This window comes from Aureobasidium namibiae, assembly GCF_000721765.1.
Source record: "Aureobasidium namibiae CBS 147.97 unplaced genomic scaffold scaffold_14, whole genome shotgun sequence".
NCBI classification, from domain to species: domain Eukaryota; kingdom Fungi; phylum Ascomycota; class Dothideomycetes; order Dothideales; family Saccotheciaceae; genus Aureobasidium; species Aureobasidium namibiae.
The window spans coordinates 431,573-453,537 of NW_013581195.1; the positions used below are offsets into that span (position 1 = coordinate 431,573).

General features: G+C 52.1%; 9 protein-coding genes across 9 annotated transcripts; 4 read left to right on the forward strand and 5 right to left on the reverse strand.

The window, feature by feature from the left end:
• Positions 1–1,100: 1,100 nt before the first annotated feature.
• Positions 1,101–3,500, forward strand: M436DRAFT_65810 (uncharacterized protein; the record flags this gene model as incomplete). Its single annotated transcript, XM_013569783.1, has 2 exons — positions 1,101–1,785; positions 1,837–3,500. The coding sequence occupies 2 exons, from the start codon at positions 1,101–1,103 to the stop codon at positions 3,498–3,500; spliced, it is 2,349 nt and encodes a 782-aa protein (XP_013425237.1).
• A 1,122-nt stretch (positions 3,501–4,622) lies between these two features.
• On the reverse strand, positions 4,623–5,938 carry M436DRAFT_52332 (putative negative regulation of gluconeogenesis; the record flags this gene model as incomplete). Its single annotated transcript, XM_013569699.1, has 3 exons — positions 4,623–5,054; positions 5,106–5,834; positions 5,888–5,938. 3 exons carry the CDS (start codon positions 5,936–5,938, stop codon positions 4,623–4,625), a joined length of 1,212 nt encoding a protein of 403 aa, XP_013425153.1.
• A 338-nt stretch (positions 5,939–6,276) lies between these two features.
• Positions 6,277–7,959, reverse strand: M436DRAFT_74730 (GTP-binding protein; the record flags this gene model as incomplete). The annotated part of the gene is made up of 10 exons (XM_013569863.1): positions 6,277–6,501; positions 6,581–6,749; positions 6,802–6,859; positions 6,912–7,060; positions 7,113–7,222; positions 7,270–7,468; positions 7,522–7,640; positions 7,691–7,719; positions 7,847–7,875; positions 7,931–7,959. The coding sequence occupies 10 exons, from the start codon at positions 7,957–7,959 to the stop codon at positions 6,277–6,279; spliced, it is 1,116 nt and encodes a 371-aa protein (XP_013425317.1).
• A 446-nt stretch (positions 7,960–8,405) lies between these two features.
• Positions 8,406–10,043, forward strand: M436DRAFT_65812 (uncharacterized protein; the record flags this gene model as incomplete). The annotated part of the gene is made up of 1 exon (XM_013569784.1): positions 8,406–10,043. The coding sequence occupies one exon, from the start codon at positions 8,406–8,408 to the stop codon at positions 10,041–10,043; it is 1,638 nt and encodes a 545-aa protein (XP_013425238.1).
• Positions 10,044–10,411: 368 nt separating this feature from the next.
• M436DRAFT_74732 (alpha subunit of succinyl-CoA ligase) lies at positions 10,412–11,504 on the reverse strand (the record flags this gene model as incomplete). The annotated part of the gene is made up of 3 exons (XM_013569864.1): positions 10,412–10,551; positions 10,606–10,966; positions 11,022–11,504. The coding sequence occupies 3 exons, from the start codon at positions 11,502–11,504 to the stop codon at positions 10,412–10,414; spliced, it is 984 nt and encodes a 327-aa protein (XP_013425318.1).
• Positions 11,505–11,941: 437 nt separating this feature from the next.
• M436DRAFT_51751 (histone acetyltransferase ELP3) lies at positions 11,942–13,693 on the forward strand (the record flags this gene model as incomplete). Its single annotated transcript, XM_013569602.1, has 1 exon — positions 11,942–13,693. One exon carries the CDS (start codon positions 11,942–11,944, stop codon positions 13,691–13,693), a length of 1,752 nt encoding a protein of 583 aa, XP_013425056.1.
• A 332-nt stretch (positions 13,694–14,025) lies between these two features.
• On the reverse strand, positions 14,026–14,396 carry M436DRAFT_52552 (uncharacterized protein; the record flags this gene model as incomplete). Its single annotated transcript, XM_013569746.1, has 3 exons — positions 14,026–14,103; positions 14,156–14,306; positions 14,359–14,396. The coding sequence occupies 3 exons, from the start codon at positions 14,394–14,396 to the stop codon at positions 14,026–14,028; spliced, it is 267 nt and encodes an 88-aa protein (XP_013425200.1).
• A 352-nt stretch (positions 14,397–14,748) lies between these two features.
• M436DRAFT_74735 (clathrin adaptor, mu subunit) lies at positions 14,749–16,170 on the forward strand (the record flags this gene model as incomplete). Its single annotated transcript, XM_013569865.1, has 3 exons — positions 14,749–15,085; positions 15,139–15,236; positions 15,292–16,170. 3 exons carry the CDS (start codon positions 14,749–14,751, stop codon positions 16,168–16,170), a joined length of 1,314 nt encoding a protein of 437 aa, XP_013425319.1.
• Positions 16,171–17,197: 1,027 nt separating this feature from the next.
• On the reverse strand, positions 17,198–21,909 carry M436DRAFT_83979 (DUF1709-domain-containing protein; the record flags this gene model as incomplete). The annotated part of the gene is made up of 5 exons (XM_013569866.1): positions 17,198–18,555; positions 18,607–18,997; positions 19,052–21,649; positions 21,707–21,844; positions 21,895–21,909. The coding sequence occupies 5 exons, from the start codon at positions 21,907–21,909 to the stop codon at positions 17,198–17,200; spliced, it is 4,500 nt and encodes a 1,499-aa protein (XP_013425320.1).
• Between the last annotated feature and the right edge of the window lie 56 nt (positions 21,910–21,965).

A 21,965-nucleotide genomic window follows, 5' to 3' on the forward strand; every position in this document is an offset into this window, starting at 1 on the left:
CTCACTTCCTACCCATCATCTTCTGGCACTCGAGTCGTTGAGGACGCATTGTCTTGATGAGAGAGTTGTTCGACACAAGTTCATTTATGATCTATGCCCTTTCTTTCCAGCCCTACTCCGATCGCTCTTCCTTGGCTTCTTCGCAAACTTGTCAGGGCGGGTTCGTTGGGACCAGTCCGTCTGGACTGGTCTGTCTCGACAAATCTACCTTTCGACAAAAGAGTTGCTCCCCGGCCTTTGATCTCCATCTCCATTCGAGCCTCGATCAATCTTCTTCACTCATCCGCATAGTCGAGGAGGCAAATGCGTCGGGGTCAAGGTACTCGACGGGTATGTCTCTCGACGAAAGAGTTGTTTGACGGAACTTCTTCCCATCTCCACTCGCATCCCGTACACTGTTTTCCACTTCACCCACCATCAAACTTGACGGGGCGAATTCGTCGGTCAAGTTGTCTCGACGGATTCGCCTTTTGACGGGATGTCTGTCTCCATCACTGTCACTCTGCTTCACTTCAGGCACAAATTCGTCGGGGCGACATCGTTGGGATAGCATCGTTGGGATAGCATCGTTGGGATAGCATCGTCTCGACGGATTCCTTGTTTGCAACGTGCAACGATCTTCCTCACTTCACTTCACTCTCAAATCCGTCGCGGTAGTCCTGTCGGGGTATGTCGTTGAGATCGCGCCCGGGTTCGACGAACGAGTTGTTCGACGGACTATATCTTTCGATCTCTACTCTCCTCTTCTCTTCCACCACACTTGCCTTCCACCTCTACTTTCCATCTCTACCTTCCATCTCTGCTTTCTACCTCTTCCCTCCACATTTGCCTTTCATCCTTTTAGGCTACACTTTCCATCACACTTTGGTTCTCTGTTCGTTCGACCAGTGGTCGACCTGTGTTTCACACTCACTCGCTAACGCTATAGCGAACAGTTTCTTCCAGAACTACAGTACTAAGCCTGCTTGACCTTTGGACTATCTACCTCCTGATCGCTTCCTGAGTGCTGACCAAGACTGTCGACAAGACCTCGTAAGCTCATCTTTTCTTGACGCTTCTTACATACCGCTGACTTTATTCACAGAAACGTCGTTATCATCATGGATATCGGCGACTATCTCAAGCAAGAAGAGCCCGTCCCTACTCAAGGTTACTCGCACGAGATGGATATGGGAGATTTTAAACAGGATATCTTCAAAACCGACGGCTTTGGAGTTTTCGGCAGCTATGGCAACAACCTGAACCTGGATCCCTTCCGAGACAACAATGGACATGGCGGCCATGGTAGCCTCTCTTTCTATGGCAACATGACCCATCAACTTCCCGTTGCTCCTTCCGGCTTCGATGGCCACTCTCTCTCCCACAGCTTCGAGCATGCCGACGAGCACCACGGAGCTACTCTCTCAGGTCTCAATGGCCACTTCTCGTCACAGAACTTCCAGCAGAACTTCGAAGTACACCAACCCTCCAATATTTCGAACCACAACGACCATTCTTCTGGCCAGGGCGTGGAGCAGTACGAAGACTCCTCGGTTATGCCGAACGAAATCAACGAGATTGTGGACTCTGTTGAGCATGGCCAGGACTCTGTTGAACAAGAAGACGAAGAAGACAAGGTTCCCCTGAAGGATGAGGAGTACGACTCTGACGATGAATTCAAAGATGAGGATGAAGAGGACGAGGCGGCCGAGGATGATGGAGAGGACGACAATGGTCAAAAGAAGAGAAAGTTGAAGGATAAGCGCAAGCCCTACAAGCAGCCGCGCATCCTGACTCGTTGGGACCGTAGGTTACTTACCTTTATTGCGATCGATGACGATGCTAACACATTCGCAGCCAGCAAGGATCAACTCACCCTATTATCCCTGATCTATATCCTCGAGAGAGAGAATATCAAAGTCCCATACGAGGAGCTCAACTTGCTCGTGAATGGTGGGGCCAAGTGGGATGATGCAGAGGGCGGATCCGTGTTCCAGCACCTCAACAAGCTACGTAGGGCTCGTATATTCTTTGGTCTACCTGTTCCGCCACCCAGGAAGGGCAAGAGAGGCACCATGGACGACCCCAAGATCCCGAGCGAGAAGGAGATCAAGACTTATCGCAGTCTCACCTTCATCAGACCCGACCACGAAGACAAGATGACCGGCACTCCTGGCACTATGAAGGCTCAATATGCACCCATTCCTATTCCTGGCCGTCCCGACCTTCCAATCTACGAGCCAACCCAGGATCCGCCAATGTGGCCACTGCCAGACGGTTTTGCATTCGAGAAGTACGGCAAGGAAATCGTTACGCCTGGAGCGAAGGCCGCGCCTGCTTCAGATAAGAGGCAGGTCAAGTCAGTGAAGATCAGTGTCAAAAAGGAAGAAGAGGAGGAGTTTGTGCCTGTCGTCTCGACTGAGAAGAAAGGCAGATCTACCAAAAAGGCTGCTAAGGCACAGGAAGACGATGTTGTTCATCCCAGCGAGAAATCTGCTCGTAAGGGCAAGAACACACCCGCAGCTTCGAAGAGAAAGGCAGCCGCAAAGATAGACAGCACGTCCACTCCTGCTAAGCCGAAGGGAGTGCCCAAGTCAAAGAAGGCAGCTGCAACTCAGAAAAAGACACCCGCAACTCTGAACAAGATTGCTGATTGTCTCAATGAGAAGCTCGATCTTGATGCAACTCCATCGAAGCAGGCAAGAGGCGACAAGAAGGCTATGGTTGCCGCCGTGCCCGAATTCAAGGAGATGCTCACCACAGAACCCAGCTCAGTTGCCATCAACGAAGCAGAGCAATCTGGTCAAAGTTATGGCAGGGTTGACACGAACCCTACCGGCATGCCAGCCCAATCGTTCATCAGCATGCACGCAGGATTGCCTCCTAACAGATTCCGTATGGGTGGTCATCAGACCAACCAGAGCTTCGATTTGCTGTCAAGCATGTCGACAGCATCCAGCCACGCAATGCACAATGCTCCTACTCAGTTCATGCCCAACGGCGTCAACTACTCGCACAACAACTCCACTGGTAATGGCTTTGGTCATCAGATGATGTCCGTTAACGTTCCTTCTTTTGCTCATGGCCATGGCTGGGATAACATGAACAGACAGGAGATGGTTGGCAATTTCGAGCCTTCCGCACAGCAACTGGCAGTTCCTCAGTCTATGCAGCATTACAACAACAGCCACAGCTACGGAAACTTCCAGGCTCCTGGTAACGTCCACGCTCATGGCAATGTCCAGGCTCGTGACCATGGCTCTCACGGCTTGCACATCACCGAGTCTTCTGCTATGATGCCCAGAGATCTTGCTCAGCTTGACATGGGCATAGGAGACTATACCTTTGCCAGTGGTCCCGCCAGCGATCTGGCATCTCAGCAGCAAATCTTCGCCGCTCCCTACGCCTCGCAGATGCAGAATGATGACAACGACAACAAGCTCGACATGGAGCAGTACCCTGGGGAATTTAACATCTCGGACCTCGATGCCAGCAACATCTTTCACAACAAGCACCAGTAAACCGCTTCTCAACAGCAAGGTCTCCTACTGCCAGCTCCGATCTCGGCGAGTGCAGAAACACCTTTCTCAAGACCGAATATGACTTCACGACACTTTTCACAGACAACCAAAAGACCAATAAAAGATACATCTGGGCACACAGAACAGGTACTTCTCGCAGCAGCACTTCCAAGCTGGCTTTGATAGCGCTACTGCGAGTCGGCAGGTCGCGCTTCCACACTCGTCTACACATTGGTCTTTTGGTGTCTCTTTTTCTTTTCCAGCATTGCGGCACGGCGTTCAGTCTTTTCCAGATGATATCCCCCAAAACAACATCAGCATGAGCATTGCGCGACTTCGTTTCCATGATACCCAACCAGCAGCATTAACCCATCAGCCTTTGCCTTTTTCCTTTGCTTTTCCAACTTCACGAACCACGACACCCCCACGAGACACACCGAAAAGAAAACTCCAAAACAGGAGGAAGAAGAATTGGGCTTTCCATGGATCCTTTTTGCAAAAATAAAGGAACCGAGAGAAGCCCTTCTTTGGAGGCTGGAGGACGAAGACAGACTCTTACACCACTTTCTGCTTGTTCTTCGGGAAATAAAAAGAAAGACCTTTTCCACAGCACTGCACGTTTTTCCCTTTGCTTTTTCTCAATTCATGACTTTCACAGAGGAGCAGATGGTTTCCCCAGGACAGATAATCCATAGACAGAGCAGAACGATGAGAAATGAAGACATCAAGTGCCACCAAGACGTTTTCCCCTGTTCATGCGTAGTCACTAACATGTATAATGCTCTTGCCCGATTTGCAGGCCGTTGGAAGTACTAAGACGCTTGGTTTGTTCGAAAGAAAGGTTCATTATAACCAGTCTACCGAGAACAGGCGCCGGCTAGTAAAGAGCCGCTGAATCTGGCTACCACGGCTTGGTGGATGAACGTGGAAGAAGAAGATGAAGAGAAGTCATAAATACGTTTCATTCATAAATCAGAGTAGCAAAATCGATCGTACCCTCCAGATATGCTGCACAAATGTTCTGCTATCGAAGAAGCCCCTCGCTAATTCAAAAGTCAGGAATAAAGTGATGAAGACGCTCAATGCGATATTGAAATGCACGTGCCCAGAGCCGAACGGGACTCAGGAGATGTAGACCTTCTTTATGTCGTGTTCATCAAACTCCTGAGACAGATCGGTAGGATCTCTGATCTTGCCCTCAGCAGTGCCAATCTTTTCGTTCAGAGCCATGAGTCTGCCTCTTCCGTAGATGCGGCCGTTGGGTAGCATGACTGGATCGTCTTCCACGTAGCTCTTGCTGTGATGAGCGTAAGGAACGGTGCGGGCGAGTTCGTTCAGCTCGGTGGAACAGATGGGACAGACGGATGTGGTTGACGAAGAAGCGTTCGAGGATGAGGAGGCGTAATGCGAGTGGCAAGCCGGTGTCTTCAGAGCGCTGAGGCCAGCAGAAAGGGCGATGTGGAGAAGCGGTTGTGGCGGTAGGGAGAGAATTTCGTGATGTGTCTTGACGAATAGCTCAGAGAGTTGTTGCCAACGAGCGGTCGAGTACATGGTCTAGGGACGGGTCAGTGGTTATGTTGTAGACATGGGTCGGCGGAGTGATACCTTGTAGGGCTCTGTCATGGTATTGGGAGGGTTCGCAAGCAGACCCCCAGCACGCAAGCCGTACGAGTCGTTTTGGTGTGTGCCCAAATGCTTCCTCGCATGCAGCGTGGCCTCGATCAACTTTGAAGGCTCCGCACTCCGGACCAACTCGATGAACTGCTGCAAGCGCAGTTCAAGCTCCAGATTGCTGTTGATTTTCTTCAACGTCTGCTTGTTCTCCGAACACCATGCCAGGCACTCCTGGGTACGGCCGTTCTGCAGGCTTTGTTGGATGCGACTAGACTCGATAAAGGCTTGGACGTCGACCAGATCTTCAATCTTCTTCTCCTTGGCCAACTGACTGGCGCTTTGTGTATAACCCTGACGTAATAGATAGTCGACGAGCATACGGTCGAGGCGAACTTTGCTCCAGTCATCGTACTTGACGTCGGCCAGATTGGGTATGTCGTGCAACTCTTGCAAATGGTCGATACGGGCTCGCTGATGGCGATGCAACATATCTTGCTCGGTATGGAGGGACTCCAATTTGTGTTTGAGGGTCTGGGCTTTGGCTATCATGGCGTCGAGCGAGGCGAGAGTCTGATCGGGAGTAGTCGATGGAGAGGCGGCGGCGGCGGCGGCAGCGTTAAGAGCAGCAAGAGTATCGGCCGACGTCTTCTCAATATGTCGTCTTACTTGGGCAAAGTTCTTCCGCGTCAGTTCGAAGGGCACTCGTAGCAGGGGTTGGTCCTGCGGGCCGTGTCAGTCGACAAGTACATTGATGGCAGGCTGGTGACGCATACCAGCAGCAGGTGCTGTTCAGGGTGCAGTTTGGTCGATGTAAGTTCGGCCATCTTCAACAAACAGTCTGAGCCTTTGCTTGGTATACGTCGTTTGCAGAAACTTGGTGTCGCAAGATGCAAACGGCAGCGGCATCAATCAACAGCACATGCCCGCAATCGCTTCCGCCATGTGAAGCTTGACGAGCGTGGGGAAGCTTCGTCACAACCACGCCCTGGCCCTTCCTAATCAGACACGCTTTTCTCAAAGTCGTCATCTATCCTTGGAAACAAACGATTTCATCCATAAGGTACAAGACATCGATGACAATTCACCATGTGGAAACTGAGAAACGAATGCACTGACGAAAAATCAATTGCCGTCAAAATATATGATTCTTGGTTCAATCCTGCTACTTTGCTGCAAGTCCAGACTTGGTGCCAACGATCGACACCACATCCTCATCACAGACAACGTGACTCAGACCAACTCTCTGAGGCACATGTTTGGCAGAAGCTCCCCACACCAAAGCATACTTGAAGCTGTCTTTGAGCGTGCGATGGATCGAGTCACACACATCTTCAATCGTCGAGTTGCCACGCACAATGAGCGCCTCGCTGAAGTCTGGGTCAATACCCTTCCTGTTGTCTTTGTTAGCTGCTGCCCAGGTAAAAAGAGAGTCTGTTACTGCTAAGGCACGAGGGGTGGGAGAACACTTGCCTCTTGGTGTAGACACGAATTAAGCGGAGCTCCTCCCAGCAGCGATCTACCACGTCTCTGACGCCGAGATCAAGCTCACAGCTCATGATGACAGTATTCGCTTCTCTTGCCAGCATATCCATATGATCGAGACCGATAGCATCGACCTTGTTGTAGACGTAGAGGCTGTTTGTGGACTTAGTGGAAGCTCAACTTTCTGGAAGAGTACGATACTGACCATCTGATGTAAGTACGGTGGTCCTTCATGATCACGTCGATAAAGTCATCGACAGTGACTGCTCGTATGTTAGTACAAATCCTCAAATAGTGATATATGCCTGCACGCACCGTTTTCGTCACGCACGAGTACCTCGCAATTCAAGATTTTGTAATCGCGGAGAATGTTGTACAACATCTTTTCATCAAGACCATTCTTAGGAGGCGTTTGGAAGGTGATTTTCATACCGCCGGCCTTCTTGTGCTTCAGGTAGATATTCCTGCTCCTGCTTCAGTATTCTGTATCGCATGTCCCACCTGGTGAGCACTCACGGGGGTTGTTTGTTAAGTCTGATACCAACTGCCTCCAGTTCAGCTTCTAGCAGAGCTCTTTGCTCGGCTCTTTTCGTTGCGTCCAAGATCATCAAGATCATGTCACTGGTCTACACAAAGTCAGTCATGACACTAAACCGCAGCTGTGGAAACCTACCTTCGCGGCACTGATGACTTGTCTTCCACGACCTTTACCTTCTGCAGCACCTTCGATGATACCCGGAAGATCCAGAATCTGAATCTCAGCACCTCCGTACTCGAGCACACCAGGAATGGCAGTAAGTGTTGTGAAAGCATATGCCGCTACTACGGATTTGGTTTTTGTGATCTTGCCCATGAAGGTTGATTTACCAACCCTGGCATAGATATTTCAGCGAATTGTTCTCGGACAGTAAAGAGATTGACGTACGAAGGAAACCCGACGAGTGCGATACGAGCATCACCACTTTTGGTGACATCGAATCCTTCTCCGCCAGGACCGCCTGCTCCTGGGCCTGGCTCTAGCAGTTGTGCTCTCAGACGAGCGAGCTTTCTTGGGCGACAGTCAGTAGTTGTTTGCGTGAGTACTACACGCATACTGACCCTTTAAGAAGACCTAAATGATATTCTGATCAAGATGTCAATATCAGTTTTCTGTTGTGTTGGATGAGAATGCTGGATCCGCACCTGTTGCTTTGTTCTCTGTAGTACATATCAGCCGTCTGGTTTCGTTTCTGCTGCGTTGATTAACGTACTCTGCGTCCTGGCCATCTCAGCCTCGATCCTTGGAAGCATTAGTCTCTTTTCGTCGATTTTGATATTGTTTCTCAAAGACGCACTCCTTGATCTTTTCCGTAATATTGACCATGGCTGCGGCTATTGAGAACTTCTGTCCTCCTTGTACAGTCGATTAAGGTGATAATCTACACAAAGTGATATTCGGTCGCCGTTCGGATACAAACTGCGAGCAAAGCTCACGAATTCTTTGGCAGACATTCTCCACTGCAGTCCAGCCACCACCAGCAAGAAGCTCTGCCGCGCGCAAGCACAGACCATGTTCAAAGGCACCTCGAACGTCATCAAGACTGCTGCAAAACAGTGCCACACGCCATCTTGTTTTGCAAACACTGTAATGGGTTAGACCGAATCGTTGATATGTGATCATTATGGACGCTGTGTTTCTTGTAGCATCTCTTCTTTCTACGCCACAAACATTGGACCTCGTATCCTACTCGACTTGCCACAGAAACCCTTCCTGAAGCACATAATCGTCGGAAAGTAGGTGTGTACATCACCTCGAAACAAAGGCAAGGCATGTACCTCAAGGAAGTCCTCTTGCCGGTCACGCACTACGACATTATAGACCGTCTGAATGAACAGTACGCAAAATTGCTGGCATCTGGAGAGTACTACCCATTCACCTATCCCTTTGGAACTCTGGGCGCCTCGGTGGTAATCCTCTACCTTCTTCTGGACCATCGATCACGGCCATGGCTACGCAGAGCTCGTTTTGCCGCATGGGCATTTATAACTGTCTTTGCAATCTGGAACATCAGAAGGTTTCGAGCACGTAACCCGGCCGCCGCATTCGGTGTGGGTCTGATCTCTGCCTGGTCGATATTGTGGTGTTTCATGATGCTGGTGGTCAAAGATGTGCAGCAAGACTTTACAAGGATCGAGAGGAAAGAATCTCGTCTGGATATGATTTCCTCATCGGCACCACCACAGACTGCGGAGTCCAATGGTCATGCTAGTGGCAGTGCTTACAAGGACGGCTCAACCTTACACAGTCGCACGAGCAAGGTTGGCACCACACAGTCGCCAGCTCAGAGGACTGGCACGCTTGCCTGGCAAGGCTATCCCTCGGCTCCATTCATTGAGCGTCTCGACTGGGTTGCAGACATCTTCTCCAACTTTCGCGGCATGGGTTGGAACTGGCGAATCTCTGGACTGCCTTCACCACCGCTGTGGGCACAGGCACAACTCGCTGGTAACTCTGGTGCACCTCCACCGGAAGAAGAAGAAAAGAAGACTTTGGTCAGCCGTACTGGTGTCTATCGCTATCACGACAAAGCTTCTCTGCTCAAAACTAACTTCTGGATTGTTTGCCGTGACATTGTGATTCTGGATATACTCAAGACTTTTATCTCGCATGACGCTTACTTCTGGGACGGCAATGTCTCGGCAACACCGGACTACTTGCCAGCATCTCTGCAGGCTTCTCCCGTCACTGTGCGAAGCGCTCGTCTGCTGCTCAGCTTGACCGCAGTTTACACAGCATTACAAGCCATCTTCGCTCTGGGTCCTCTTTTCTTCGTCGGCATGATTGGTCCCCGCTATATCGGCGTGAGAGGCGAACCCTGGATGTATCCCGATAGCTTCGGCTCATTCGACAACGTCCTCGACAAAGGACTCGCAGGTTGGTGGGGCGGCTGGTGGCATCAATCCTTCCGTTTCGCCTTCGAGGCTCCTGCGTCAAAATTGATGGAGATTCTGAAGCTCAACCCTAAGTCAGCAGGTGGAAAATTCTTATCGCTGACTGTCGCGTTTGTGCTATCTGGTGTATTGCACGCTTGTGGCAGCTACACACAGTTGGGATACACTTATCCGCTTTCTGGCCCTTTCTTGTTCTTCATCTCGCAGATTGGAGGTATAAGTGCTCAGCTGGCAATCACTTCGCTTTTGCGTTGGCTCGGAGTGGTGCAACGATCACCAAAGTGGCTACAACGTACAGCCAACTTTGTATACGTACATGTGTGGTTCTACTATACCGCACCTCTGCTATGCGACGATTTTGCACGTGGCGGTATCTGGCTCTTCGAACCGCTGCCTTTCAGCCCGCTCAGAGGGCTCGGCTTGGGCGGAAAGGGCGATGGATTCTGGTGCTGGTGGGGAGGCATCGTTTGGTGGCACAAGGGAGACAGATGGTGGACGACTGGTCTCGCTTTGTAAGATGACGCCAATGATCATGGTTGGCAATTTTGAAGTGAAATAGACATATAGAACGCATCTCAAGCCATATTGCACATCACACTCAAGTCTCAAAGTCAATGCCGGATCCCAAACTGTCGCAAGTAGATTTGATCTAAGAAGAACTACCCGAACAGATAAGAAGCCTGCCGAACCCATGCGCGCATGACAATGAAAATCGGGAAAAGAAAATAGAACGAAAAAGGGGTTTTACGAGGGAGGTAACTGGAGTCGCGCCGGCTTATACACAATGGGTCTTTCTCTCTCTCCTTCCCTTGAACTTTCCCCAGACCATGTCCCGGTGGTCTACTAAAACAATCAAGTGGGTATTACAGAGTAGAAGCACGGATTTAGATCATGTCGCGCTTGACGAACTCTGCGTGCATGGTCTTACCAAGCGAAGCAGGACTGCGCTCGACAATGACGCCAGCAGCCTCGAGGGCCGAGATCTTGGAGTCGGCACCACCCTTGCCACCGCTGACAATGGCACCTGTTTGTCTGGTCAGAAATGCCAAGTTGAATCAAGAATGCAGGGTTTACTCACCAGCGTGACCCATACGTCTGCCAGGAGGAGCAGAGATACCGGCGATGAAGGAGACAACGGGCTTGTTGGCAGTGTTGTACTGCTTGAGGAAGTCTGCGGCATCCTCCTCGGCGGAACCACCGATCTCACCAATCATGATGATACCGTCAGTCTCGGAGTCCTCGAGGAAGACCTTGAGGCAGTCGATGAAGTTGGTGCCCGAGAAGGGGTCACCACCGATACCGACGACGAGCGACTGACCAAGACCGGTCTGGGTGGTCTGGTTGACGGCCTCGTAGGTGAGGGTACCGGAACGGGAGACGATACCGATGCGACCGCGCTTGTGAATGAAGCCAGGCATGATACCGATCTTGCATTGGCCCTGTAGGGTGGTCAGAGATGTAGTGGGCCAGGAGTTGGGTCTTCATTGATCATACCGGAGCGATGATACCGGGGCAGTTGGGGCCGACGAGTCTGGTCTTGTTCTGGGTCTTGAGGATGTCGGTGATGCGGACCATGTCGTGCTGGGGAATTCCCTCGGTGATGCAGACGACGAGACCGATCTCAGCCTCGATGGCCTCCTCGATACCCTTGGCAGCGACCGGGGGAGGGACGAAGATGGCGGAAGCGGTAGCGCCAGTCTCCTTGACAGCGTCGGCGACGGTTGCGAAGACGGGCTTGCCCAAGTGCGTCTCTCCGGCCTTCTTGGGGTTGGTGCCACCGACGACGTTGGTGCCGTACTCAATGGCCTGCTGGGCGTGGAAGGTACCCTGCTTGCCGGTGAAGCCCTGGAAGAGGACCTTGGTCTGGTCGTTGATGCGGAGGTTGGTGTTGGTGGTCAGGTAGGGCGACGAGGCGCTGCTGTAGGGGCGCGAAGCGGCGCGCAGGGCGGAGCCCAGGGGCTTTCTGAAGCTCTGCATTGTCGGGAGAGAGGTGGTGGTGGTGATGAGGGGATTGTTTGTCGGAAACAATATAATCTGTCCCAGCTGTTTTCCGAGTTTGAAGAGCGATCGGAGCAAAGCCGTCGCAACCCTTGAACGCCCGATGCCGACACACCTCACGGCTCAATCCGAAGCTGTCCGGCCTGCCTGCCTGCGCCTGCCCTTTGCATATTCACGACTCGGCGTGCGGGGGACTGACGAGCTTCAGAACTTTTTGTCCCAGGCACAACTCCGACTCGCTCCGCAACTGCCTCCCGATCCTTGTCGAGCCACCGCAGCATCTTGAACACCCTTGCCAGGAAACTCGACACTTCGCCCGATTACCACACGGTTCCGACAATATCACTCCCGCACGTCCAGTCCTCGCCGCATAGTCAGCCTTCGCCGCTGCAGGCCCGCCAAAGCCATTATCCATCATGGCGACCATGACCATGACGGCCACCGAGCCCAAGGCCAAACACTCGCGCGTTCCCAAGGGCGTCAAACTTCCGCCGGAGAATGAACGTTATATACGCGCCTGTGCCGACGTGGCCAGCGCCCTCGTCGAGGACTATGAAAGCCAACTCGATGGCAAGAAACCCAAAAAGGACCTCAATCTCAACACCCTGCGCAACAACATTGCCAAAAAGCATTTCCTCAGCAACACACCACCTCTCACCGCCATCATCAATGCCGTCCCCGAACACTACAAGAAATACATCTTGCCTCGCCTGATCGCAAAGCCCATTAGAAGTGCTTCTGGTATTGCCGTTGTCGCCGTCATGTGCAAGCCTCACAGATGTCCGCATATTGCTTACACTGGAAACATCTGTGTCTACTGCCCTGGCGGTCCCGACTCCGATTTTGAATACTCGACCCAGTCCTACACCGGATACGAGCCCACCTCGATGCGTGCCATCCGCGCGAGATACGACCCATTTGAGCAAGCAAGAGGAAGAGTGGACCAGATAAAGTCTCTTGGTCACTCGGTCGACAAGGTTGAATACATCATCATGGGCGGTACCTTCATGTCACTCCCTGTCAGCTACAGAGAAGAGTTCATCTCTCAACTGCACAACGCCCTGAGTGGTTTCCAGGCGACAAATGTCGACGAAGCTGTCTTGGCTGGCGAGATGAGCAGCACAAAGTGCGTAGGTATCACAATTGAGACGAGACCTGACTACTGTCTGGATCAACACCTGAGCGATATGCTGCGTTATGGATGTACTCGTCTGGAGATTGGTGTCCAATCGCTTTACGAGGATGTCGCCCGCGATACCAACAGAGGTCACACAGTTGCATCAGTCGCAGAGACGTTCAAGCTGTCCAAGGATGCAGGCTTCAAGGTTGTAAGTCACATGATGCCAGACTTGCCCAATGTCGGCATGGAGAGAGATCTGGATCAGTTCAGAGAGTACTTCGAGAATCCTGATTTCAGGACCGATGGTCTCAAGATTTACCCTACGTTGGTTATTCGAGGAACCGGATTGTACGAGCTCTGGAGAACGGGTCGCTACAAGAACTACACACCCAATGCACTGATTGATCTGGTTGCTCGCATTCTGGCTCTGGTACCGCCATGGACTCGTATCTACCGTGTACAGCGCGATATTCCCATGCCTCTTGTCACATCGGGTGTTGAGAATGGCAACCTGCGCGAGCTGGCTCTGTCCCGTATGAAGGACTTTGGCACGACATGTCGCGATGTACGCACTCGCGAGGTCGGTATCAACGAGGTGAAGAACAAGATCCGTCCGTCGCAAGTCGAGTTGGTCCGCCGAGACTACACAGCAAACGGAGGATGGGAGACTTTCCTGGCTTACGAGGACCCGAAGCAAGACATTCTGATTGGACTGTTGCGTCTACGCAAGTGCAGCTCAACGCATACCTTCCGTCCGGAACTCACTGGACAGCCTACAAGTTTGGTGCGCGAATTGCACGTTTACGGATCGGCGGTGCCGGTCCATGGACGTGACCCCAGAAAGTTCCAACATCAGGGCTATGGTACACTACTCATGGAAGAAGCTGAGAGGATCGCGCGTGACGAACACGGCAGCGAGAAGCTCAGTATCATCTCTGGTGTTGGAGTACGCAGCTACTACGCCAAGCTCGGCTATTGGCTCGATGGACCGTACATGAGCAAATGGCTGAAGCCCAAGGACGACGATGAGAGTGATGATGGTTTTTAGTTTTAGGTTCTGATTGTTGATGGCGTTTTGATGCATTTGGCGAGATTCAACATAACAAGGGCTGGCGGCGTTACGGAACAGGATGGGATATGAAAGAAGACTGCAGATTTGCAACAGATAGATGATAGGTATACACGAGGGTGTTGCGCCAGGTTGCCGCCCAAACAGAAAGTGTCTATAAGAAGCCTGGCTTCGAAGGAAGAAACAGAAACGCCGCGCCGAAAAAGCAAAAGTGGTGGTGTTTGGTCGTGATGTCGAAAAACGAAGGGGCAGATTATCGAAGACATGTGTGGCTTGTGAAGCATGAGAGGAGCAGAGGACGAGGTAAAGATCTATGACAGGGCAATGGCGCCTCTTGATCTGTCTCGTTGATGCAAATAAGCTTGGCCGGCGCAAAAGACGAGGAAAGCCTGGATATGGGTCAGTACGAGAAGAAGCAAGTCGAAGCAGGGCGGGACATACACCGTAGATAGCAACAGCACCAAAGACGGAAGCGGCGACAGCAGCGCCATCAGTGGGGTCTTCCTCAGAGCCCATCATCGAGTGGTTGTTTGTCTTGAAGAGAGCACCAATGACGGAGAGGATGACGATGGCGAAGACGGAGATGACAACGCTGTCGCAAGTTAGCAGACGGGCAGAAGGGAGGAGAGGTGTAGCGGGCGCACCATGTCCAGGCATTAAAGGCGGAAACGACGGGCTTCATGGTGAATTGGGGCGTGCAGTGGTCGAGGCGGCGGATCGCGGTCGAGTCGAAGGTACGGCGTTGAAGAGAATCGTAGTACGGCACTGGCGACTTGGGAGGGGAGAGTTCGCGTCTTTTGTTGTCGCGAAGGGCTGGGTAATGCGAGACGAGAGTGGATTGGGAGCAGGCAATGGCAGTAGCTGACGTGCTAAAGCAGCGACTTGGACTTGGACTTGGGGTCGCGTCTGCCAAGACCTTCCCCGACCTCCGCTGCCTTTGGACGGTTGGACCCCTCGATCATCCACCGAGTAGAGGGTACTGTAGCTATAGCAGCATCCTGTAGCGTTCGAGCGACCAGCCACCACGCGTCGACATGATCTCGGGTATCCTCGTCTTCAACCAAAAGGGCGAGAACCTCATCTTTCGCGCCTTCCGCAATGACTGCCGCCCACGTCTCGCCGATGTCTTCCGCATCCAGGTCATCTCCAACCCTCTAGTCCGTTCGCCCATCTTGACTCTTGGATCCACCACCTTCAGCCATGTCAAGCATGAGAACATCTTCATTGTCGCCGTCACAAAGGGCAACGCCAATGCCGCTTTGGTCTTCGAGTTCCTGTACCGCCTGATCCAACTGGGTCGCTCCTACTTTGCCAAGTTCGACGAGGAGGCTGTCAAGAACAACTTTGTCCTCATCTACGAACTGCTCGATGGTTCGTCAGATTCGATTTTCCAGTCTATCACACTCTGCTCACCAAACGCACAGAGATCCTCGACTTTGGCTACCCTCAAAACACCGATACCGACACCCTCAAGATGTACATCACCACAGAGGGTGTCAAGTCCGAGAGAAACCTCCTCATCGTACGTCCGCATCCCTCACCAATCCCCTGCACCCTAGCTAACACACCATCAACAGGAGGACTCGTCAAAGATCACCATGCAAGCTACCGGTGCCATGTCCTGGAGACGAGACAACATCAAGTACCGCAAGAACGAAGCCTTTGTCGACGTTATCGAAGATGTAAACCTCCTCATGTCCGCCAACGGAACCGTCCTGCGCGCCGACGTCAACGGCCAAATCGAGATGCGCGCATACCTTTCCGGAACCCCTGAATGCAAGTTTGGTCTGAACGACCGTCTGACTCTGGGCGAAGAAGCCCTGGCATCGCCTTCTGGAAATATGGCTGGAACCAAGGCTACAAAAGCTGCTGCTGGTAGTGTTACCCTCGAGGATTGTCAGTTCCATCAGTGTGTGCGTCTGGGTAAATTCGACACCGATAGGACAATTTCCTTCATTCCGCCAGACGGTAGCTTCGAGCTGATGCGATACCGTGCCACCGAGAACATCAACCTGCCTTTCAAGGTGCACGCCATCGTCAACGAAATCGGAAAGACAAAGGTCGAGTACAGCATCGCTATCAAGGCCAACTACGGCTCAAAGCTCTTCGCCACAAACGTCGTCATCCGCATCCCAACCCCTCTCAATACTGCTTCCATCACCGAACGAACTTCTCAAGGAAAGGCCAAATACGAACCCGAACATAACAACATTGTCTGGAAGATTGCTCGTTTCACCGGTGGCTCTGAATATGTACTCAGCGCCGAGGCTCAGCTCACTTCCATGACCAATCAAAAAGCATGGAGTAGACCGCCATTGAGTCTGAACTTTTCGTTACTCATGTTTACGAGTTCGGGCCTGTTGGTCAGATATCTCAAGGTGTTTGAAAAGAGCCAGTACAGCAGTGTCAAGTGGGTGCGGTACATGACACGAGCGGGCAGCTATGAGATCCGGTAAGTTCATCGGTGTCGTCCCTTTGCCCCAATCCTTTGCTGACAGTCGGGCCCCAGATTCTAATCTCACTCGATTCACTCGATACGCATGCATGCATCATTTTGTGTTTCTTTACAGCATGGCGTCTTTTTCTTCTTGTAAAGCAAAAGTAAGAAGCATTTTTGCAGGAATCACGGGGGGCTTCAACGGCGTTTTTTTGTTTTTGTTTCTTATACTATCTGTCTACTTCTTTTGAGATACCCGCGTGACCAGAGGGCTTTTGCTTGGTCCGTCTTTGGGGCATGGGTCACGCATCTGCCATTTTTTCTATCGATCAAAGAACGTTTTTACTATCACCGACTATGGCCTCACAGCAGTGATGGGGCGACTGTAGACTGTTGTGCGAGTTGTGCGGATATCGGATCGAATTGGCGGGCTGTGGACCTGCAAAAATAATGATGTCTTTTGACACGAAGCGCAGAAGTACCCGATTTTGGCCACGGACAACGACCGCGTCTCGAGACGGGCACAATCGACCATGACTAGGCCGCGGTCAAGAGCAGTGGTTTTCGACGAGTATACTGAGGGCATGATGTTATCATGTCCAGAAAGATCCAAGATGCAATGCATGTCCTTGATGTGTTCAGTGTACATACGACCCTATCCTTGATAGGATCGATTCCCTTCTCTCATCACACCCACTTGGCTTGGAACAACTTGATAAGACGAGGGCACTGCATGCGAGGGCAACAGTATGAGACGGAGAGGTAAGAATGAAGCAATTGGTTGATTGGGAAAAAGTGCTCTAGTAGTAGCACATGCATTCTGTTTCATCACAATCGTGGACTCCGAACTCTCCAAACCCCGACCCTCTGTCCTGACAAAAAGAGACAATCAAAAGAAGTAAAAAGAAGGAAGCAACGGCTGACTATGCCATGCAATTTTGGTCCACAGAAAGAAGAGGCAAAAAAGACAAAAGAGAAATGAGGTAACAGAAAGAACAAGAAAGGAAATAAGAAAAGAGAAATGCGGTTCTGTTCTGTTCCCTTCATCAGAAGATCATGCTCTTGACTTGATGTCTGTCACGGTGTCCCGGACGTGGGCTGCTTGTAGGCGGCGTTGCATCTCGCGAACTGTCTTGTTGCGACATCGTACGCGTGAGCTTGGGCGCGCCGCCCCTGGCATCGTGAGCATCTGATCCTGCTTGACTGAGGTCTGGCGAGCTTAGCTGGGACTTTGCTGCTTTGGCGTCTGATCGTTCCTTGGTCAGCACCACATCTGTCCACTTGGCTGTGCTGCTCGTCGACGGCTTGCCGATGCATGAGCCAAGTGCCTTCATCCAGGCGTCCTTGTCTGCGGCACTTTCGGCGTAAAAGTCGATGGTTTCACCATTGGCAAATCTCATCCTGAATCCTTCCTCGACAAACTGGTAGCCATCGTCTTCCTCGGCAAAGGCAGACTTGCGTCTTCCTTTTGTAGGATGGCCCGATGTGGGATCAGAGACGAGTGATTTCTGGTCGTCAATCAACCTTGTAGCCTTTGAGAGATTGATAGTCGCTCTGGGCTGGCGGGTGTGCTCGTGGTATGCCGTGAGTTTCGTACCCTGGAGACGGAAGAAGCGGCGGCGCCAGTACGGGCAGTCGCCTCCTTGCTGACTCAAACATCCTTCCCAGGAGGACTCCTTGACTTGTTCGGCTGACTTCATCTCTCTGACAGCTGAACTCATGCTCTTGGGCATGTGTTCGTCACCAGCACCCTTGGGCTTAGGAATGTACATGAGCTGCAGCTCGAGCTTGCCTACTGCGTAAGGCGGACGTCTGATGGTGCCATCTCTTCCACCAAAGCCGGGGTTACCATTGTTGCGCTTGCTGCGCACACTGCTGACGACATCGGCATCTTTTTCGATTGCCCACTCATTGAAGCAAGGTACATCGACGGTCAGCTGGCGTCCGAAACACAGAGACTCGTGAGACTTCAAGGAGACGTAAGCACGAGCGAACGAGCCAGATTTGGCATCGACAACTTCACGCAGCATATCCCATGATGTAGGTTTGACGGAAGCACGCTTGCGTTGCATCTCTTCTTGTTGACGACGTTCGATCTCAGCAGCCTCTTCTCTCTCCTTTCTCTCACGCTCCGCTCTCTTCTTTGGAGATGTGAGGAGGCGAGAGAATCTTGATGTTGACGACTTGATGGGCTTGGTGGGGGAAACCGGGACGGGAATCGACATCTGGGGCTTTGGCGCGGGAGCAGGCAACTTAGTAGTCAAGGTCAGTTGGAACTCGAGGTCCTGAAGGACAACGAGCTCGAACTCCTGGCCAATTGCAGCAGCTCTACCGAGCTGAAGATCAGCAGTAGTCACGCAATGCAACCCGTTGTCCAAGGTGAGTTGGAAGAAAAGGCGGTCATCTGGATGATCAATTAGTTTAGTTCGAAAACGTCTGGCAAGCAAACACTTACTGCGTGGCAGCGGCAAATCAAGATCCTTCACGCCGACAACCTTGACAAAGAGTCGACCTCTCTCCTCGCCCTCGTTAGTTTCATCGGTAGTCAGATACTCATCAACTTTTCCGAGGGAGCTTTCATGTCCAGGCAGTGGAGGAGCTGGCCCACCAACGTTAGATCTCCTACCAGAGGATCTCCTGGAGCTCTTGCGTCTAGTCTTGCCGTTCCATGGTTCAGTCGTCAAGTACTTCTCGCCGCCACTCGACTTGCGTGGAGTACGCTTGCTCTTGGTGGAAGTCGACGGATTGGATTGACCATTGGGTGAAAGCGGGCGTTGGCTTTCATCACTGAAGTTCCTGTTGCTAGCAACAATGACCTTCGTGTTTTGACGCATGAGATATCCTTTCTGTTATAACATTTAGTATGCTATCTTGTCGGTGAGGTTCAATCAAAGTCATACCTTCTGAGCCTCGATCACACGGTCAAACTCAGCATCCATGCCTAAACCCATGTCGTCGTTGAAAGAGTCCAGGGGGAAGTCAAGGTCGAGTTTCATGTTGCGACTTTGTCGATTGTTTTCATCCTGCTCAGAGCGAACGTCTGTTACCTCAGGACTTGTGTCCATCTGGAGAGACTGTCCGTTGTCATGCTCGCCATCCGCAAGATCTTGATGAGGTTCTTGACCAGCCATCTCCTGTTCTGAGAGCGATTCTGAGCTGTTTGAGCCATCTTCATCTTCACCCTCGTCAGAAGAGGCCTGCTCATCTACTTGGGCGATGGTCTCGGAGCGGTACTGATCAGGAATCGCGGGCACTTCGTAGCTCACATGACGGCGTTGAGCTCTCATAGCCTCGAGGTCGGCGGGAGTCCCCGAGGGTCGAGCCTTGAGCTTGCCCTGTGTTTTGATGGTAGCTTTGCGCTCTGGAATGATGGGTGCGTCCTCTGGAGGCGGGGACATGTCAATCATCGAACCATGAATCACGGAACCAAAAGACTCGCGACCAATGGTTTGATCAGATTCAGTCGAACCCTCTCGTCCATATGCGGGCTCGGTAGTGAAACTAGGTTGCAAAATAAAGGGAGGCTCGAGAACAGACTTTTTGCTTTGCTCTTGTGTACCAGACGAGGAGGGTGGTGTAGGAGTGATGTAGTCTTTCAAGCCGAAGTCGAAATCATCGTTGCCCAAGAAGCTTAGAGGAAGACCCATACTGCTTGGTTCCTCTGTGGATTGTGGGTTGCCAAGTGGAGTCGCAAATGCTTCGTCCTCTATGGGGTATGCTTGGTCCTCTTGAAGAGATATGTGCGTAGGCTCTTCTGGTTGCTCGCTGATCAAGACTGACATGGGGGAGGAGTATCTGCTCTCATCGTCTTCCGCCTGAGAGTCTTCATCGTAATCGGCATGATGAACAACGGAAGACTGCCTATCATAATCGTCTGCTCCAGCCTCATCAAGTTCCGAATGGAAAGACGGGACAGCACTCAGGTCGAGGTAGCTGTTCTCGTCCTCTTCCTTGACAGCGGCACCAATCTCGGGGTCGAATTGTGTTGACGTCTCACGAGAGGGAATTGGGACATCAGGATCGAGATTGGCGAGATCGCGGTAGTCTCTGTCGGCGAACGAGACCATGGACTCCTCGTGCGGATCAGCATCAAATTGGTCGTATTTCTGAGACTTGACATTGCGCAGGATGGACTCTCGGGAGATGCTTGGTGCAAAGTCAAAGCCAGCCAAATCATCCTCTTCGGCGTCTGAGTATTCTGAAGCGGCAGCAGTATCCTCTTCAACGGACTTGGCCTGATCGTCGACAGTTTCTTCTGCGTTTTGTGACTTTCGCATATCAGACAGAGATGTTTGCAACTTGAGAAGATTCATTCTGTCCTCCATAGACATGTTGGCTTCTCTCATGCGAAGAATTTCATCTTTTGAGACCGAAGCAGGGCGAGGCGGAGAAGGCAGCGAACGCTGAATGCTACTTGCGCGTTCTGCAGCAGCAGCAAGACCACCAGAATCGACACGCTCTCTTCTAAAAGAGGGTACGCCAGGAAGTGGAGGCAGAGGCCTTGCTTCGGCATCGGAGTTGGCAGATTCGGAGCGGCTGGAAGAAGGTCGTTGCTCGTTGTTCGAGATGGAGCCTTGTTTCTCTGTGGTCTCGTCGTCGTGAGCGAAGACGTCGTCGTAGTCATTGGCAAGATGGTTACGAGCGACATCAGGGCTCATGTGTCTCCAGTCTTCAGGAAGGACCACCGGAGTCTTATCTGTGTCCTCGAGAGATGCATCGAAACTGTCCTCCTCCACAGACGAGGCACGTTCGAAGCTGTTATCATCGTAGTCATCGGAATCGTAACTTCCTTCTCTCGAGCCTGAGGCGATGGAAGATGGTTCTGGGGTCTGCTGTTCGTACTCGTTGACCTCTGGAGGTGCTGTCTCGAAGGTGACGCTCTTTGCATGACGTGGCTGCGCACGAGGAGTTGCGACTCTTTCATCGTCCAGATCCTCGGGCCACTGACTTTGATCAGCCTCGAAATAGCCAGCGAAGCGGCTATTGGACGTAAGAGAAGACTTGGTGGGCGAAGGAGTCTCCCGACGGGGAGAGCTGGGCGCGGATGTGTTTGTGGCAGACATGGCTGATGACGGACCAGGGATTCTCGAAGGGCTCGGATCTGCGTCGGTGGGAGACTTGATGGGGCTGTTTTCTTTGCGCAGACTGTCGAAGCGAGTGAAGACGTTGTTCTGGAAGTTGCCTCCCCAGCCACGGTTGCTCAGAGGACGTTCGATGACGGGCGAGCTCGAGGGATCGTAGTTGTGCTTTGTTTCGCGAGCATACATGGTGCTGTTCTTGACGCGGGATGCCTTTTTAAGGTTCTCAATCGATGAGCGACGACCTCCAGTTTTTCCAGTGGGAGAGGCAGAGCGCTCGGGGCGCTCAGAACGCTCGGGGCTGTTCTCAGAGCCAAAACGAGAGGGAGAGGCGCGGTCCTCCCAGAAAGTGCGCGGTGAGCGCTGTTGCTGGAGTGGTGATGAGTCGAAGGGCGATGAGTCTTTGCTGGTGACCATTTTCTGGCGCAAACAGTCAGCAAGTGGCGGTAGTGGTCGACTCGACGGCGGTCGACTTACCTTGGTGGCCTGGTTGTAGCTGGGCGAGTTTCTCCTCCGCTCTGTCGAGCCAATTTCTGATAGAGGGCGTGCCATTTTGGTGGGGGAGCCAATGGACGAGGCAGTCGAGTTGGACTTGACTATCTTGAGCGGCTGCACCTAGGCCAAACGTCAGCGCATGTGAGAGGGGATGATGCAGACTAGACTACCTGTTCGGTGGCCATTGTTGACGAGGAATGCGCGCTTACCCGTCCAGCGAGGGCGGTCGAATGATATTTGG